Source organism: Priapulus caudatus, unplaced genomic scaffold (genome assembly GCF_000485595.1).
Source record: "Priapulus caudatus unplaced genomic scaffold, Priapulus_caudatus-5.0.1 Scaffold42, whole genome shotgun sequence".
NCBI classification, from domain to species: Eukaryota; Metazoa; Priapulida; class Priapulimorpha; order Priapulimorphida; family Priapulidae; genus Priapulus; species Priapulus caudatus.
In genome coordinates, this window is record NW_014577103.1 from 227,999 (window position 1) to 246,945 (window position 18,947).

At 39.5% G+C, this 18,947-nt stretch overlaps 1 protein-coding gene and 1 long non-coding RNA gene across 3 annotated transcripts in view; one reads left to right on the top strand and one right to left on the bottom strand.

Annotated features, from left to right (window-relative positions):
• Positions 1–3,279: 3,279 nt before the first annotated feature.
• Positions 3,280–16,251, bottom strand: LOC106820671 (actin-related protein 3-like; the record flags this gene model as incomplete). The annotated part of the gene is given in 6 exon segments (XM_014825174.1): positions 3,280–3,423; positions 4,106–4,213; positions 14,135–14,239; positions 15,138–15,248; positions 15,436–15,616; positions 16,111–16,251. Coding segments are annotated over 6 exon segments (693 nt in total), but the record flags the coding sequence as incomplete, so codon positions are not given.
• Positions 16,252–16,693: 442 nt separating this feature from the next.
• LOC106820672 overlaps positions 16,694–18,947 on the top strand; it is a 12,510-nt gene continuing 10,256 nt past the window's right edge. The window contains exon 1 of one of the 2 annotated variants that reach the window (XR_001395641.1): positions 16,694–16,735. This is a non-coding gene — a long non-coding RNA (uncharacterized LOC106820672). The other variant, XR_001395642.1, reaches the window with a different exon arrangement.

An 18,947-nucleotide genomic window follows, 5' to 3' on the forward strand; every position in this document is an offset into this window, starting at 1 on the left:
AACACACTGCATGCTGCAAAGTGCAATAACGACGAGGCGGTGAGGGGATAACAGGGAGAGTCCCGGGCACAACGACGGTGAGGTGACAATGCGTAAAGCCATATAAGGAAATTTAGGACCCCCCCAAAAAAACAATTTTATTTAAGAATTTCCTAACGTAGGAGATAGACTTGCATGCTGCAACGAGATGCAATGATGAAGACAAGGCAACGACGCGCATTCAAAATACAGCGGTTTTTATGCAACCAAAATTATATCATAAAAAACATGTATAGACCAAGTAAATGGGAAACGTAAAACAGGTCCCAAATGCATCAGAAAAAAAACAATGACAGACAGTACAGAAATTCCACTTTGATAAGTATGTATAAATATATATATATATTCTATATATCGATATATATATATATCAAGAGCTCATAATAGAGATTCTATAGAGATTCATAATAGAGATCTCTATTATGAGCTCTTGATATATATATTATTCATCTTGGTAATTGCGTCTAGTTCCTGATCATTTATTTTGTGGAAAAATGAACCCATTTGTGAATTTTAGGCACAACAAGTTTGCCAGGTCTTAAAACGTCGTTTTTAATTGCAATTACTGAATAGAATAGAGTTTCGATGAAAACTGTCGTCATTATAAAGAGATATATAATATCGCTCTAACGATGATAATCTGTATCTTGCGGCGGCAGGTGAGTGACAGGGGAAGACAACTCACCTGGGCTCACCGTCACTCCCCTCATGCGTTCCAGCGCGCTGACTACGAGGATCACCAGTAGCAACCGCATCTGCAATTTAGAAACACGGGTTCGGCGAGTCGTTAGCGTGGAATGAATCTCTACGTATCCACCTGCGCGCGAGAGCGATGGCTGCCGGCCGTGACACGGCGGGGAAAACGCCGCGATTCGGAGAGTCGTGGCAAGCGAGAAATGTACGACGAAACTACCTGTTCGTTCAATCGTAATTCTTGTTATTATGAAGAGCACAATCAGAGCCTGTTACTGCAGCTGCACAGGGGTTACTGCAGCTGCAGCTGCTCTATATACACTTGGGATAGAGTCAGTAAAAACTGAAAATAATATGAATGATCGTTCACAAATACTACCGTACCTCTCAATTACAGTTCCACTGTTGTGTCACTGTATTTCAACTTTCCTTCATAAAAACTAACGCTGAACGCTCCCGCACTCGCCGCTGCGAGTGTGCTGTGTCGCCATTATAATGATAATAATATATAAAGTTATATATACTTTATATATTATCATTATCATGGCAACACAGCACACTCGCAGCGGCGAGTGCGGGAGCGTTCGGCGTTAGTTTTTATGAAGGAAAGTATCCTATACTGAAACACACACCCGTCTTCAACAACGTGTGAAACATTTTCTCATTGCCCCCCCCCCCCCCCCCGAACTTTCATCTTTGCTCTGCAGTTACTGTCTGCTAACTGACACATTTTCGCATTTTCGTATTTTCGTGTTTTCCAATTTGCTGGAATTTACCCACTTCGGCTTCAAGGAAGCCTGCGAAACGATTCCAGCGCAGTGCTAGAATCGACATAACCAGATCTACATAACTACGCACGACAAGAGCGCAAACGTTCCGCATATGCGCCGATATAATCCGAACCGCAATGAAATTCGTGCGAGTGAACTCTTGAATTTTGAATTTTTTTAGATAAACATAATAAACTCCAAATATTTATATAGACTGATGAAGAGAGATAATGCTAGAAAGCTGGCTAATTAAAATTTAACACCCTATTCTATTTTTCTACATACCTATAGTATATATATATATATATATATATATATATATATATTATATATACATACATATATACATACATATATATGTACATTATATATGTACATTCTATCAGGAGTTAATAATAGACAAATTTGTCTATTATTAACTCCTGATTCTATACACACAGACACACAGACACACAGACACACGCGCACATGCACGCAAGCACACGCACGCACGCACACGCACACGCAGACACACGCACATGCAGATACGCACGCACGCACGCACGCACGCACGCACACACATGTAGCACGAGACAGCTGGCGCTCGTGGGACCGAAACTATTGAGCAACCTCGTTTTGAAACCTCGTGTCTTGAATTCGCTCTCGCTGATACCGCCGGAGTCATACGTTGAAAGTCATGATGATTCTAACTCTCCTGTGTGCCTCTATGTATGTGTGTGTGTGTGTGTGTGCCAATAGTCTTGCTATTTGAAAATCAATAGCGGTTTAGGTACAACTAACTACGCGCGATACATTTTCATGCCGTACAGTACGAAAGCAAACCGAACCGAAGCTTTGCACAAAGCTTGTGCATACACGAATGAAATTCTGTGAATTACAAATGCACGGTGCAACGACTCTTCATAGACTACTGTCACCACCACAAGCGCGATTCCGTAACATATCGGGGTACCAATTAAACTTAATTACCAATTAAACTCATTAAATGGTTCATTAATTTAAAAGTAAGTTATCAGATGCACAACTATGCAGACACACTATTTTAACCTCTGCGGATCTTTTGACACATGCTTTGTTTTCCACTTTTCCCTTTATCATCTTTTTCTTCTTGTAATACAAGCATGCATGTTGGCATCGGCACATATATAGGAACAATTGGTCATTTGGGTGATGACATATCAGAAGATTCTTGGTCACTTAGTAAGCATATGAATATGCGGTTAAATAAAGCAGTTACTCGTTTTACTGTTATAGATTGATGTGGCTGGAGCTAGTAGTAGGTCTGCATTTTTCATATCAAATCTGTGCCTTTAACCTTATCCTCTGTTAATCAAGCACTGAACACTGATATATTGATATATTGACAAATTACCTTAATTGTGTTGAGATCTATCAATTATCAGTTGCTTATTTAATTCTAAACCACGCACACACGCACGCATGCATGCACGCACGCATACACACACATATATATGTATATACATGTGTATATATACATATATATCAAGAGCTAATAATACCTAGAGTGTACAACGGAAAAACGGGAAAATAGTGCTATTTCACGACATGATTATTCTACTTTGCCTGCGAGTCTAGAATAATTTAACAAAACTTGTTCTAATATTCAATATATAAAACGTCAATGGCCACTGTGTGAGGGTGCGCTGTGATTGGTGGGTATACGACCGCTCAGTGGGCTGATCAGTTTTCTGACTGGTGCGGTGCTGGACACACTACCTCTAAGGATAAATCCCTAAATAAATAAAATTTAGTTTACCTTGATGGCTTTGGCCGTCTCTAGTGATTGCTCCGGTGGTATTCCAACCTCACGCTCCCTCAGCAGGGTCTGAATGAAGTAGGTGATATCACGGCCCGCGATCGGGATGTGCTTGATGCAGCTGCCTATAACGTAGCCCTCCGCCTGTTGGAACGAAAAGCATAGCAATACATTCTGATGGTTCGGCAAGATGGCTACAAATTTATACTGTCAGATTTGCTCGGGTTTCCCTGGAAGCTAGATAAAATAGATATAATTCTACCTAGTTTGCATCTTAATTATATGATATTACTGTTCTTATAGTTATTAAAATCCTTTAAAAAATTATGAAAACCAGTAATTCCTGAAGAAAAAGCAATTAACAATAAGAAATTAACAAAGTACGATAAAGCAGGGACAACGGGTAACGACACATGGCGAGATTAGCAATGTCTATTAGTATGGTGGACCAGTGTAGTGCTAAAATAAAATATAAGTAATGTAGAAATTAATCTTATTTAAAACATTTTTCACATTAATTTTAGTTATGTAATTATGAATTTTTTACGTTTTATTTTTTATTTTAATCATTTTAATTTATCATTTTAATCCAGCTTTAAGAATAGGCCAAACGTATCTCCCTGTGTGTGTCGTAGAAGGCGACTAAAAGGAGTTGGCCGGAAGGGCATCCGGCTGTAAAACTTCTGCTCCAAAAACCATTCCATGACGAGTAATGGCGTCATGGAATAAAACTGTCTAACCCCGAAAGGGAAAACGGACATTAAAACAGAAAATGATTATTTTTATATCATTTTAATCACGTTAAAATTATTTACGGCACGCTTACGACTGGTATGACGTGGGTGACTCCGTCTCCGCTGTCGATAACGCAGCCTGTCAGGGTCCTCTCTCCTACTTGCCGGGATGTCCATGACGCAGCGAGCGCGAGCACAGCCTGATATCAACATCAACACGGAATTAATCCCTCGCTTCTGTCTGGTCTCGTCACTCTTTAGCTGAGCAATCAGCAGAGCGTCCCGTTGCACAATCATGCGTGTACGCGAGTCGCGCGATCACTGTGTGAGTGGATGTCCGGATTCGTAGCCTGGAGGCTACGTGACCGGTTCCGGACGCGTAGCCACTGCGTTTAATTATTGAATCATTGATTAGGTATTCAATCACGTATACACTAAATTGCTTAATCAACAAGTGTTAGATACAAATCATGTGTAATCAAACAGTTAGCTCTAGACTAGTAGTAGTACTATAGCCCGCGTACAGTTGAAAACAGTTTATTTGTGCATAAGACATACATAAATACAGAGTACATCGTTATAAAAGAAATAATTACATGTAGAAGTACAATTTTAATCAGTTTAAGCACGGGAGTGGCGAAGGACACTTAAGTCATCTAGTCTGCCACCCCCAGTTGCCGCAATTAAGCCTGCATACCGTATACCTGCGGCAACTGTACGCGGGCTATACCGTAGAGCTATCAAACAGTTAGCTCTAGTACTATAGCCCGCGTTCGATTAACTGCCGTAGGGGCCTGCGCCCGCAACAGCCTGCGGCAGTTAATCGAACGCGGGCTATAGTACTAGAGTAGAGGCTATCAAACAGTGTACCCGTACTGAGTATAGGGATACATCATATTTGTATATGTTGTAATCGAACTTGCATCCTTTACTCTGTTTGGTTGGAATATTTCAACATTTGATAGTAATTTCGAATGACTAAGTGAGTAAGTCTAATCATTATTACATCAATGAGTAAATAAGCGATCATGAGGTGAAGACTTCACTGAAGTATGGCTTCTTACTTAGTTACTAGTTAGTTGTCTACAAGCCTAGTTTCTTACCGAAAATACCTCTGGAAGAGATGCACTGCTAGTGTGGCTCGGCTTTAATAATTCAAAGAACGGCGGAAAGGCGGCACTAATACGTACTTCTTAGTGTAATTACTAATTGCTTGTTATGCTAACATACGACAGACAGAGAACGAACGCCTCACTAATAAATTGATGTTCACGCGTGCCCACTAGCGCCATCCAACGGCTAGAATGTGAATTGAAATTGTGTAGTACGGTGACGAACTGGGACACAACCACTCTCTATTATGTACTCTTGACTTATTTACAACAGATAATTCGCTATCCATGCCTATACCTACACGTACATCAGATAATTATGTAAGGGATCTAACAAGAAATCTGGAAATCTTCACGTGGAAGAAATTTTTTTTAATGTATAAATGTTTTTTGCTGACTTTCAATTTTTGTAATCACAAATTTGTCTGACTTTTCCTGTATAATGCAGTAGCAGTAGAATGCTGTAGAATGCAGTAGCATGCCTTACTGGCATGCTGAAGAAAAATGAAATTCCCCAGTTTGCTTAATTTCTAGGCAAGTGACCAGAACCTGCTGACTGATAATTCTGTTAGTTGGAATTGCATGTGAATTGACTATTTTGTGTATTTGTTGCAATTGAATATAATGTGCGTGCACGCCTATCAAATGAATCATTTGCGGAAATAAACAGCGAAACATGTCCATTAGACAATGAATGTGAATTATTTCCTATATCGCCAATCTGATTCTGCATCTACATATTTGTTATTCCATAGTTCAGCATTTGTTCTCATCCTATATCATTCATCTAGCTCTGTGGTAACCCCCCCCCCTCCCAACGGCACAACACACAATTAGTTGCAAATTTGCCAATACAGAGAATCTTCATATACAAAACATTTGGAAAAAACTACACGTTGTTTATTCCATCGTTTCTTGTATCAAATGCATAGGATCTTCGTGTTCATATACTGTACAAAACACTCTGCCTTGGTGAAACTGACAATCAAAATTAAGCAGCCTCTTTACGATATATACTTGTATAATTATTAATTAATCGCTTAGCTTGTTTTCACAGCTAATTACAATAGGGAGCATTTGAATACGATCCTTTAACCGATGGTACTTTTTCTCGGTACGTTTTCGCTAATGTGTATGCTAATAATTTCCTGAAATTTCATCCAGGTGATTATGTTTTAGTCAGGATACTTCTGACAGTGAAGTAAACTGATATCATTCTGAGAAATCGACAATTTCTTAATAGAAATTCCCAATATTTTAGGAATTATACATCAAAATACAAAAATCTAAATGTTTATTTAGGGTTGTTCTCCATAAATATCATGATCAGTTATATCCGAATACAAACGAGTTCACCTCCATAATTAAACGATAACAATAAAAATTAATTAACCTATGCTGCAGCATCTTACGTCGTATAGCGATACATCAAATAGACACTTTAGGTGCATGCAAAAAGAAATGTCAGAAACCAGCATGAAATCATTGAAACATTTCCATTTTCACATGACGGTTAATTTAGAAAGGGGAAACAGAAATGGAGTGCTTAGAAACGTGATGCCTATGGTGACATTCACAGCTTAGGCACATGCTCCTCTATAACCGTCCGTAACTGTCTATTCCTCATTTTCTTGAAATGATACTGGCAACGTTTTCAAACGTACGAGAAGTTCTATGAAAGTGGTCTTGAACCACTACGTATAGTCATAGTACTATTTTTCATATGATTTACCGGAAATGGCACACGCATCAGCCGGAATTTAGATAACACTACTGTTTGGTGGCCGACTCGCGACCTTGTAATGTAAGGTCGAAATCGAGCCCTTCCACATGTGTGAATATCTAATGAGGGCCTTGACTACACACGGCTTTCCACGTATATTCCAGACAGAATAATTTGAGTGCGATATCGAAATAAGGTAATAATTCATTCGATACGTAGTGGAAATTAAGCCAGGTTAGGTTAGCATGTCACCATTGGGAGCCTGGAACTCAACCACAGGCTCAGTGGCACTCATTTTAACCGAATATTTCTTTGCATCTGCAGAAGTCAGCTTTTCAGTAAGACTCGGTCCATAAGAACCGTCCATAAGAACTCATGAAAACTTGCTTCAGAAGAATTTTCTTCAGCTGAATTTGCTTCAGCATGAATCCACTGCAGAAGAACTTATGTCATGGTTCCAAACACGGGATTGTGTCGGCAGATGCTGGGTCCATACTCTTCATAGTCCTTCTTCGTGTGGCACACTTGGTAAAACTCGGGCTGTGGACAAACAAACAAACGCACGATATGGAAACGAAAACGAATCTGTGCGGTGCTTCGGACGATCTCTTACATTAATAAAACACTTCAGAAAACTTCATTCGTCTAAAAATATGATTATCTAATAGTGAAATACTAATGAATTGTGTAAAACTCGTGACAAATGACGCACGACTTTACAGATAAGATGCAGAAACGCAAACAATTCAGCGTCCCTCACGTAATGACAATTCCGAAAATTACTCTCATCTAAAAATGTGATTATCTAATAGTGTAATACTAATAAATAGTGTAATACTAATAAAGAATGTAATACTAATAAATAGCGTAATACTAATAAATAGTCTGTCAACGTTGTGCTGCATGTAAGCCCAATAATGATTTTTATGATTTTTGTAAGCCCAATAATGTAAGTAGAAATAAGCATGTAATAATGAAGTTAAATGTCAATGTCAAGGTCAAACTCTTCTCTTATCTCTCTGGGTATTGAACAGTCGGTACCACATGCATCACAGTCACTAAGCCCGCGCTTAGCGCGGGTTCCAGCTAGTACTAATAAACAGTGTAATACTAATAAATAGTGTAATACTAATAAATAGTGTAATACTAATGAACAGTATAGAGAACAGTACGCTGCTGCTGCTGCTTACCGTGGATGCAAGCATGGAACCTCCGAACCAGACAGCGTATCGCTGCATGTGATGGGTGATAACCTGAACATCGATCGGCTTCGGCTGTCAAAAACAAATGAACATTCACGTGTATGCATGCAGGGTGCGAAATTAACGTGAGTCCGGAGTCAAATACTCCCTGATTTACCGTCGGACTCCCTGATTTGACATGTGCAGAAGTCCGTGTGACTCCCTGAAAATTCTGCTATATACTAACTAGTTCGTTCCAGAGCGCGGCCTCGCGGAATAGCCATATTTTTTCATCAAATGTCCAAAGTCAATTTGGCAGACGTGCAACCGCATGAATATTCAAAATAAGCGAACGCATTATTGTTAATATCATTAGTTTTGAACTCCAGACTGTGGACTCCTTCATTCTGCTGTGGACTGCCTCTTTTTGAGAGCAGGGAGTCCGTTGGACTTCCTTGTTAAAAAGTTAATTTCTACCCCTGTGCATGTATATCTGTATATATGTATATGGACGAATCGTCCGACAGGACCGTGCTGCACTCCGCTACACGTGCCCCGTGGCAGCCGAGCTGCTTAAATGCATGCTGAAGGATGGCACAACAAATGATTTTAGATCTTAGTTTGCTGTCTACTTATTCTATTTACTGCCACTGTTTTTAATGCGCTAAAATACTATATGGAACTAAAGCATCTTTAAAGCATATTATTATTAATATTAAAAGCATATTATTATTAATATTTAAAGCATAATATTATTAATATGTTATAAGCATATTATTATTAATATTTAAAGCATATTATTATTAATATTAAAAGCATATTATTATTAATATTAAAAGCATATTATTATTAATATTTAAAGCATAATATTATTAATATTTAAAGCATATTTATAATATTTTAACGTTTAAAGCATAATATTATTAATATTTAAAGAGCATATTTGAATCGAGAGACACCTCACCTTGACAAAATACTTTTTGAACGTGACAAACTACTATGTGGAACTGATTTAAAGCATCACATTGTAAATACAGATTTTAATTTTAACATTTTAATTTTAATCGAGAGTCTCCTCACCTTGAGCATGCCGCGCTCAGCTGTTCGCTCAGCTTCAGTCTCGCGTCGACGTAGCGTTTCACGTCCCGCTGCAGCCGACGTCCGAAGTCACGGACATCGTCGAAACCGCCCGAGAGCACGATGTTTCTGCCGGGGAGACGAGAGAGAACGAAGGTACGGTGAGAGAGAACGGCGAGAGAATATCGTACGGAGAACGAAGAACGACGAGAGAAGACCGATGAGAGAAGAATTGTACGGTAAACGAAGAACAATGATAGGGCTAGAGGGATGAACGATGAGGAAAATGAATCGTACGGCAAACGAAGAACAATGAGAGACTCATGAAACGATGAGACAAGAATCGTACGGCGAACGAAAAGAACAATGAGAGGATGAACGATGAGGGACAAGAATCGCTACGGCCGAACGATAAGAACAATTGAGAGCTCCCCATGAGACGATGAGACAAGAAATCGTACGATCGCGAACGAAGAAACAATTGAGAGCATGACGATGAGACAAGAATCGTACGCGCCGGAACGAAGAACAATGAGAGTAATGAACGATCGAGACAAGAATCGTACGGCGAACGAAAGTAACGACGAGAGCCGAGAAACGATGAGAGAACTAACGATACAGAAAGAACCAAAGAACAATGCATAAACTTTCTCTTGCGGATGGGCTGTAGGCGCGGCTCAGTGCGCTGACAAGCAACTGGCCTTTTTTCTGTTTTCGCCCGGTTTCATGACCGCGAGATTTTAGCCGAAGACTATTCAAATGAATTTTTGCAACGGCTCACATCCTTACGTGTTTGGGGCGGTCTGGTCCGCGTGGTCTATGGCGATTGATGTTGGGTCACGTGTCTGGGGTGATTAGCAGATATAGGTTGGAGTAAAGGAAGCCGGGAGAAACCACACTGCTTTAAGGTGAGTAAAGCAATTTAGGCCACCCTTGAAAAAATTGTTTGTTTCCCTTACCTACTCGCCTCTCAGCGGTACGCAGTAGGTAGGGTAGGTTGAAAAATACTTTTTTTATTTTGTGCGTACCGCTTTGACAAGTGGATGCGTCTGGTATGTATATTGTATATTTCTAGTTTTGTGTATATGTTTTTGCGGAAACGAATTTTATTTTTTTTTGCGCCCGAAAGAAAGAAATTTTGTTTTGTTTTTAATCGCCCTCCATAAAATGTGCTCGAGTAGCGGCGTTTTGGTCGCTGAGCTCGTCGCCGAAAAGGAGGAAACAAACAATAATTGTTTAATCTTAGGCCTTATGAAGTTTTCGGTGTACCTTGTAAAGAGGCCCTCCTGACGTCGATTGGTGGCAGTTCTGGAAAATAACGTTGTGCCACAATGTTGATATTGGTTGTCGTAAGTCAGGCCGTTCGCAAACTGCTGACAAATTTATATCGGACACTAAGCATTGAAATATGACACAAAAACATATATATTAAAAAAGATATTATTTATGTATTATATCAGAAATAAATGTCACACAAATTTGGCTGCAAGGTCATTCATTAGGCGATCTCAATAGTTACAGCAAATATGGATCATATCAACCTCATAGGACATGCTGCTGGAAATGACGATAAGGACAGTCTAAATTAAATCGGATAAAAATATAATACTTTTGGAGGTTAAATGACAAAAGCTTTTCAATTAGCTAAATGGATATAAATAAATCTTGTGAATTTATCCAGTAATTTTATTTTCACGTCTTTCTCTTTTTTATTTTTATTTTTATTTCATTTCTTGCTATAAACCTTACACTTCTTCATCCGTGGTGCAATTTTTGCCAAATAATTATATTATGCGAAACATATTAAATGAAGCACTTAATAGTGATATATTTAATTAAATGTTAAGATACCTTCCGGGATGGAAGAAGATTTCTGCGTCCCCAGAAAACGCTCGTAACCGACCGGCGACGGCTGAAAACGGCTGTTTCGTGGACGTGCGTTCAAAACTTATACGTCTCATCCACTTCGCGTGGGGGTCACTGGTTCGTACTTTAGGAGAAATCTCCTTTCGCCCAACATCCGGACAAATGTGCCCCATTTTTCTCTGCACAGTAACCAAAAGTGGAAAACAAAAATTGTAGACAACATCTGTTGACATTGCTAAAATGAGCCCATAGTGGACAAATTGAATAAGTCATATTTTTCCTGGACACAAACAACGGGCAGTTTCATTAAAATACGAACTTATGGAGACAAGAACAAACGGTTATTGTCGCGAAGAAAGAAGTTGAGAATGACGAGGAAACAAATCGTACGGGAACTATTAACGATCATATGAGAGAAGTACAGCGAAAGAAAAAATACTGACAGTTTGGTGGTCCTGTTGTAGCTGAGTGCCTGGAAATAGTGCCGAAGTTTTCTTAAATTAGCCCCGATGACTTAATGTTTCGCAATAAAGTAAACTCTCTCGTCTACGACCACGCCGTTCAGGACCATCCATTCAGGTGGTTCGGTTTCTGTGAAAGTTTCGATTTATTAAGGGGAAATTATTCCAACAACATCTTTAACATGTCTTGTCCATTGTTTAAACTTCAACGCATGAATGACAGTATGATTTTTTACTCGCCGACTCGCCAGGCTGCCCACAGTTAGGTGAAATTGATTGGTCGGGTGCCCACCACTTGCGCACTCTGCAAACCTAGAATGTTGGCTACGCCATCCCTCATGGTTAGATTCGGCGCGTCCCTATATTTACAGGTTCATAGTAGTGAAGGACACATGTTGAAAATAAAGACTATATCAAAGACCCTTTCTAGAGCGCCAAAATAAGATCATTTTGTTACGCGAATTTTGATGATTCATCAGACTACTTTAAAGGCACTACTATTAATCATTTATATAGGCACGAATTGTCACAAACCACCCTCGGTATGTTATAATACAACCAATTTCTTTACTCGAGCTTCACGAGAACAGCTAAGCGAAAAATTAAGGACTGATTAAGTAATCTTTGCTAAAGATTTTTCATAAAAATAAGCTCTAATTAAGGGCCCCTGTATTTTGATTTTTGGCAAACCATACTAGTACTTATAAGACTTTGGCAAGACCCGCTACGAACCCGTGTAATTAACGTTAACATGCAGAAAGATAGCTGGAGGACAAACTTGTTCCTAACTATTCAATATAATAAAAACTCCAATGCCCACTGTGTTGAGAGGTGCACGCAGGTTGCGTATGCAGCCTGTGAGTTGGTGGGTATACGCACCACTCAGTGAGGCTGATCAGTATTTTTCCGACTGGTGCGGTGCTGCGACACACTACCGTTAAGCCGATAAATCCCTAAATAAATAAAATTTAGTTTACCTGCATGGCTTTGCGCCGTCTATAGTGTATTGCCTCCGTGTGACTGACTGGTATTCCAATTTCTCACGCTCCCTCAGCAGTTCGGTCTGAATGAAGTAGGTGATTATTTCACGTGCCGCTGGATCGGGCACTATGTGCTGGTATGCAGCTACCTATGACAGTTAAAGCCTCTCGTCCTAGATTGAGAACGAGATAAGTCATAGGGCCAACTACACTTTGAATGTTCGGCAAGAGATCGCTATCAATTAGTATACTGTCAGTTTGCTCACGGGGTTTCCCTGGAACGCTAGAGTAAAATTTATGATAATCTTATTAATTCTATCTAGTTTGCATTCTTAATTAAATATGATATCTACTGTTCTCCTATAGTTTATTAAAATCCTGTTAAAAAAAATTATGAGAAACCAGTAAGTTCCTGAAGAAAAAGCAATTAACAATTAAGAATTAACAAAAGTACGATAAAGAGGTTGACAACGGTAATACGACACATGCTGAAGATTAGCAATGTCTATTAGTTATGGTGGACCAGTGTAAGTGCCTAAAATAAAATATAAGTAATGTAAAAAAATTATATCTTATTTAAAACATTTGTTTACATTAATTTTAGTATGTGAATTATGCAGTTTTTACAGTTGTTTATTTATTATTTATAATCACTTTTAATTTTATCGGGATTTAATCCAGCTTTAAAGAATAGGCCAAACGTATTACAATTCCCTTGTTGTGTCGTTGAAACGCGACTAAAAGGAGTTGGCCGGAAGCGGCATCCGGCTGTAAAACTTTGCCCAAAAACCATTCCATGATGAGTCATATGTTGGCGTCATTTTGAAATAAAACTGTTTTAACCCCGAAAGGGAAAAATGGACATTAAAAAACAGAAAATGATATATTTTTATCATCATTTAATGATGTTTAAAATTATTTACGACACGTGCTTACGACTGGTTATGACGTGGGTTACTCCGTCTCCAGCTGTCGATTAACGCTAGGCCTGATCAGGGTTGCCTCTCTCCTTACTCTGCGCGGATGTCCTATGATGCAGCGAGCGCTGGAGCACCAGCCTGAATAGTCTAACATCAACACGGAATTAATCCTCGCTTCTATCTTGGTGTCTCGTCACAGTCCTCTTTTAGCTGCCTCATACTCTCTCACCATCCCATTCTCTCTTCTCTCCTTCTCTCACTCCCGCTCTTGCGCTCTCTTCTTATATCTTCCGTTATCTGTATATGTCTTTGTTTCTGTCTGTCTCTCCCTCTCTCTCTTCCTCCCTTCCCTCTCCCTCTCTCTATCTCCAGCTCGCTGCTCCCTCTTCCGTCTCTTTCTTATTCTCCGCTCCCTGCTCGCCTCTTCCTCTATCCCCCTTCCTCTTCTCTCTCTCTCGCTTTCTTCTCTCTCTCTCTTCTCGGTCTCTCTCTCTCTCTCTCTCTTCGCTCTCTCCTCTCTCTCGTCCCTCTCCCTCTCCCTCCCCCTTCCTCCCTACTCGATCCGCTCTCTCCCTGCTCGCTCTCCTTCTCGGCCCCTCTCTCACTCTCTCCTCGCCCTTCTTTCCTCTCCCATTCTCCCTCTCCCTCGTCTCTCTCTCGCTCTCTCTTCTCTCTCCCTCTTCTCTCTCATTTCTTGTTAAGCAGATAAATAATACTAAGTGCAAACATTCAATTGTAGATTGCCAGCTTGATTGATCACTGATTGATTGTTATTGATTGATTTAGATGCGCTGTATTCACCTGCCCAGCCGTTGCAATGTAGAAGGCCCGGAACAGTTGAAGCGTCTCGAACATGATCTCAGCCGTATATTCTCTGTTCTCTGGTGTGTTAAGCGGTGGCTCCGTCTACAAAAAGTCAACACGTATATCGCCAGTGTGTAACATCATTCATACAACAATCAACAACAACAACACCAACAACACATACATCGCTACTGTAGAGATCAATCAGCATCATCATCGTCGTCGCCGCCGCCACCGCCGCCACCACCATCCACACCACCAACAACCAACAACACACAACAACAAGCACAAGAACAGCGAACAATCAGGCAAAATCATGAACAACAAGAACAATTGAGAGAGGGAAAGTTTAAATAGTCTAAGGTGGCCTGACTATAAGTGGTATCACTAAGGGCGAGTTTTAGCACCTAGAAAGGATGGGATTAGTGTTGTCAGATCGGTTGTAATTTCGTAAGCGTTCATCGATTGGGTACCCAATGTAACCGTATGAACGTTACAATCGGTACTCAGCGAGCGCACGCCGTAGGTGTAAGTTGAATTGCCTGCGTGTGTTGTAATTCGTCGTAAAATGACATGTACTGATGTGTGTATCATGGTATTGGTGCTTTGTTTAGCGTGTTTTAGTTTGGTTTTGAAACTTGTTTTACAGACGTGCTGTTGTATAGATACTGGGTATGATAATAAAAGTATGATTAACTTGATTATTAGTAGCGATGATATTCTCTGGATTCTCATCACTTTTTCGATTTTTTTTTTCGATGAAATCGATTATGCGAGATTTTAGTCCAGAATAACGGCAACGCGTCTTTGGTTCGAGACCCACTGTTTCAACCGGATGATCGAGTATAGAAGTCGGATGTATAAACGTCACACTTATAATCACTAGTATTGGAGATTATACAAAATAACCATGACTTCGACAAATTTCTTTCACACTTGACGTAATTCTGCTAACGATAGTCTCGAACAAACATCACACTAATTAGTAAACAAGACTTACGAGCAAGAAGTAATGGTCCTCTGGCTCTGCGCGCAGGTATTTGAAGATGCACTGCTCCCAGAATCTCTCCATCAGGTCCCAGTCTTCAACTATGCCATGTCTGATAGGGTACTGAAGAAAGGTGAGAAAGTTTATAAACCTACGTAAAAGCATTGCAAACGTATGTAAGAGCAACCACGAAGGATAACACCAGCATGATTATATAAACTTTACACATTAAGTAGCTAAAACAGAATTTAATTTAATTAAACGATATGGAACAATTACCTTGACAATGCATCGCGCATATAAACCTTACCTTGACAGCATATCCCGTCGCATCTAGAGCTTCGTCGCCGATGTAAAAGTCGAGGTCGTCAACTCCGCGGCCGAGCCGCCGCGACGCCTGGTCGCCTATCTTTGCCGATTCCTTAACGGCGATCGACGATGGAATGATGAATTGGGGCTCGGTATTGCCAGCATAGCCAAGCTTTGTGTACCTGACGAGAAAGAAACGGATTTTAAACGATCATCCCAAGTCATTTATCGCATTTCATTTTTTTAGCTGTCACGCTAGTAACGCCGGGCTGCTATGTGTTTTACTCTGTCAGTCTGTGTATTACTATTAGTGTGGACACTGTGACAGTGAGTCACTGTAATCTGTAGACTGTACTTTAGGTTTTGGCAATTTCACATTGATGCTGTCATTTTTGCATTTGCATTTGCTAATTTTCTATCCATTTATCCTTATTGCGTTGTTCGAGTGTTGGCAAGTACAGGGATTTCAGAGATACCATTCGTGCAATAGTGAATAGATGACAGTACAAGTGGATAGTTACTAGTTAGTAGTTACAACTTCTAAGTTCTAATTAAGTTTCTACAACATTGCGGATGTGCAAAGTCGAAGTTGGACACCGTTTACAGAGACAATGTCAATAAGTTATATATACATCAATTACAGAACAAACTATTATGACATTTAATGTTACCATACCCAGTGCCATTGTCTATGACACAAGCTGGCATACGACCAGCCATGTTTGCTACTTTAGCTGTAACCCAAAGAAAACTTTAGTAAATTCGTATCTGTAGTATAGGACCTTCCTACTCCTACACCGAAAATGGCCACAGCGGATACACCTTTGCCATAGATAGGTGCAATATTGAAGGCGTGTTTATCAACAAATGTAGAAAACGACGTCGGGTGCCTATCAATACACCTAACCTTTTCCGTGTCCGGTGTGTCCTGAAAATTTCGGCGAATGGGTTTGATTATGACACGGCACTTAGACTGCTTCCCACGTACCTTTAAACGTATCACAACCAATAAATTTATATGTAAAGATGAGTATTTACCTATCTATACCCAGATTCGCCAGCGTGTACAATCGCTACGTTGAACACAAATACAACTTCTATGGCTATGAATTTGTAACATAATAATATGTCATAGACCTAATATAACAGATATCGCATAATCAAAGTATCGCTTAAAATTTTACAATGTGCCTAAATATTATAAAATCCTAGAATAAATCAATGCCAGAGCAACGTAAACTTTCCATGCGGATAAATTTCCATTCACACTGGTCCGCCATCGAATAATAAACTTTCGCAAGGTGGGTTTCTATCTTCTTTCAACGTACAGAAACTTGGTCACTCGTAGTTCTGTAACAATTGCGAAATATGTCATTCGCGGTTCATCTTGTCAATGTCTTGTGATATTTTTTTGGTATGTATTTGGTGTCTATCTATATTATATAATTGTAATCGAGGGGTCGAAATAATATTTCAAACCCAACTCTCCCAAGTTCCTTCTTCGTACAACGACCAGGCATTGCTTTGGGACATTTACCTGACACACGCATACACTGTAAGTGTCACTGACCCCGAACAAGGTGTGAACGGGTTGAACTCTAACGACACACAACTTACCATATGTTTAGACACCCACTACACTGATTAAAAAAGAACAAAGAACAATGATAAACTTTTCTCTTGCGGATGGTGTCGGGGGCTCATGCGCTGAAAGCAACGCTTTTTTCTGGTTTTTCCGGCTTTCCATGACCGCGAGATTTTAGCCAGACTATTCAAAATGAATTTTGCCAACCGGCTCACATCCTTACGTGTTGGGGTCCGGTCTCGTGTTTGGAGATTGAGGTCACGGTGATTACAGATATATTTAGTACGAAGCCAAACACATGCTTTAAGGTAAGTGAAGCAATTAGGCCACCCTTAAAAAAAATTTTGTTTCCCCTTTACCTACCTGCCTCTCAGGGTACCGAGTAGGTAGGTAGGTCAAAAATCTTTTTTATTTTGTTTTGACAAGATGCGTGTATGTATATTGTATATTCTGTTTTGTGTATATGTTTTTGCGGAACGAATTTGATTTTTTTTTTGGCGAAACGAAAAAATTTTTGTTTTGTTTTAATCGCCCCATAAAATGTGTCGAGTAGCAGCGTTTTGGCGAGTCGGTCGGTAAAGGGGAAACAAGCAATATTTTATCTTAGGCCTTATGAAAGTTTCGGGTACCTTGTAAAGAGGCCTCCTGACGTCGATGGGGCAGTTCTGAATAACGTTGTCCACTATGTCTGATATTGGTGTCGTAAAGTCAGGGTTCGCAAACTGTGACAAATTAAATACGACACTCAGCATGAAATGTGACACAAAAACATTATAAAAAAAGATATATTTATGAAATATAATCATTAACATCAGTTTGCTTTGAGAAAGCTTCCTGACAGTAGGCGAAACGTCAGCGGTACGTTTCAAACCAGCACGGTTGAGTAAAAATTAACTTTGTTTTTTATTTATGAAATATATCAGAAATTAAATGTCACACAAATTTGGCTGCAAGTCAATATTACAGCAAATATGGATCATATCAACCTCATAGGACATGCTGCTGAAATGACGATAAATGACAGCTAAATGAATCAGATAAAAACTATAAACTTGGAGTTAAATGACAAAAGTTTTCAATTAGGTTTAAATTGATATAAATAAATCTTGTGAACTACCAGTAATTTGATTTTCACTCTTTCTCTTTTTTGATTTTTTATTTTGATTTTCACTCTTGCTCATAAACTTGCACTTCTTCATCCTTGGTGCAATTTGCCAATCATTATATTTAGGAAACATATTAATGAAGCACTATAGTGATATTTTAATTAAATGTAACGATACCTCCGGATGGAAGAAGATTTCTGGTCCCAGAAAACGCTCGTAACCGACGTCGACGCTGAACGGCTGTTTCGTGACGTGGTTCAAACTTTCATACGTCTTCATCCACTTCGCTGGGTCACTGTCGTACTTAGAGAACTCCTTGGCAACATCCGGACAAATGTAGCCCCATTTTTCCTGCACAGTAACAAAGAAAAAAAAATTGTAGACAACATCTGTTGGACATTGCTAAATGTAGCCCATATGGGACAAATGTAGTCCAATTTTTCTTGCAAACAACGACAGTTTCATTAAAAATATTATGGAGAAAGAACAAACGTATGGCGAAGAAAGAGTGAAGAATGACGAGTGAACAATCGTACGAAGAACGAAGATCAACAAGAAAAGTACAGCGAAGAAAAAATATGCCATCATCTGGTGGTCGTTGCTGAGTGGAATGATGGCCGAAGTTTCATTAAATAGCATGACTTAAAGGCATAATTCGACCATCGATTATGCAAAGTTGACGAATGCTACAGTAACTGGCACCTTGTGTAGTTAATAAGTACATTACCTTATAGCCAAACGCGTATTAGTTTGTCCAATATCACTGCTAATTACTAAGAAATGTCTAATTTCTATTTATTATTCACAATGAAACATACCTTG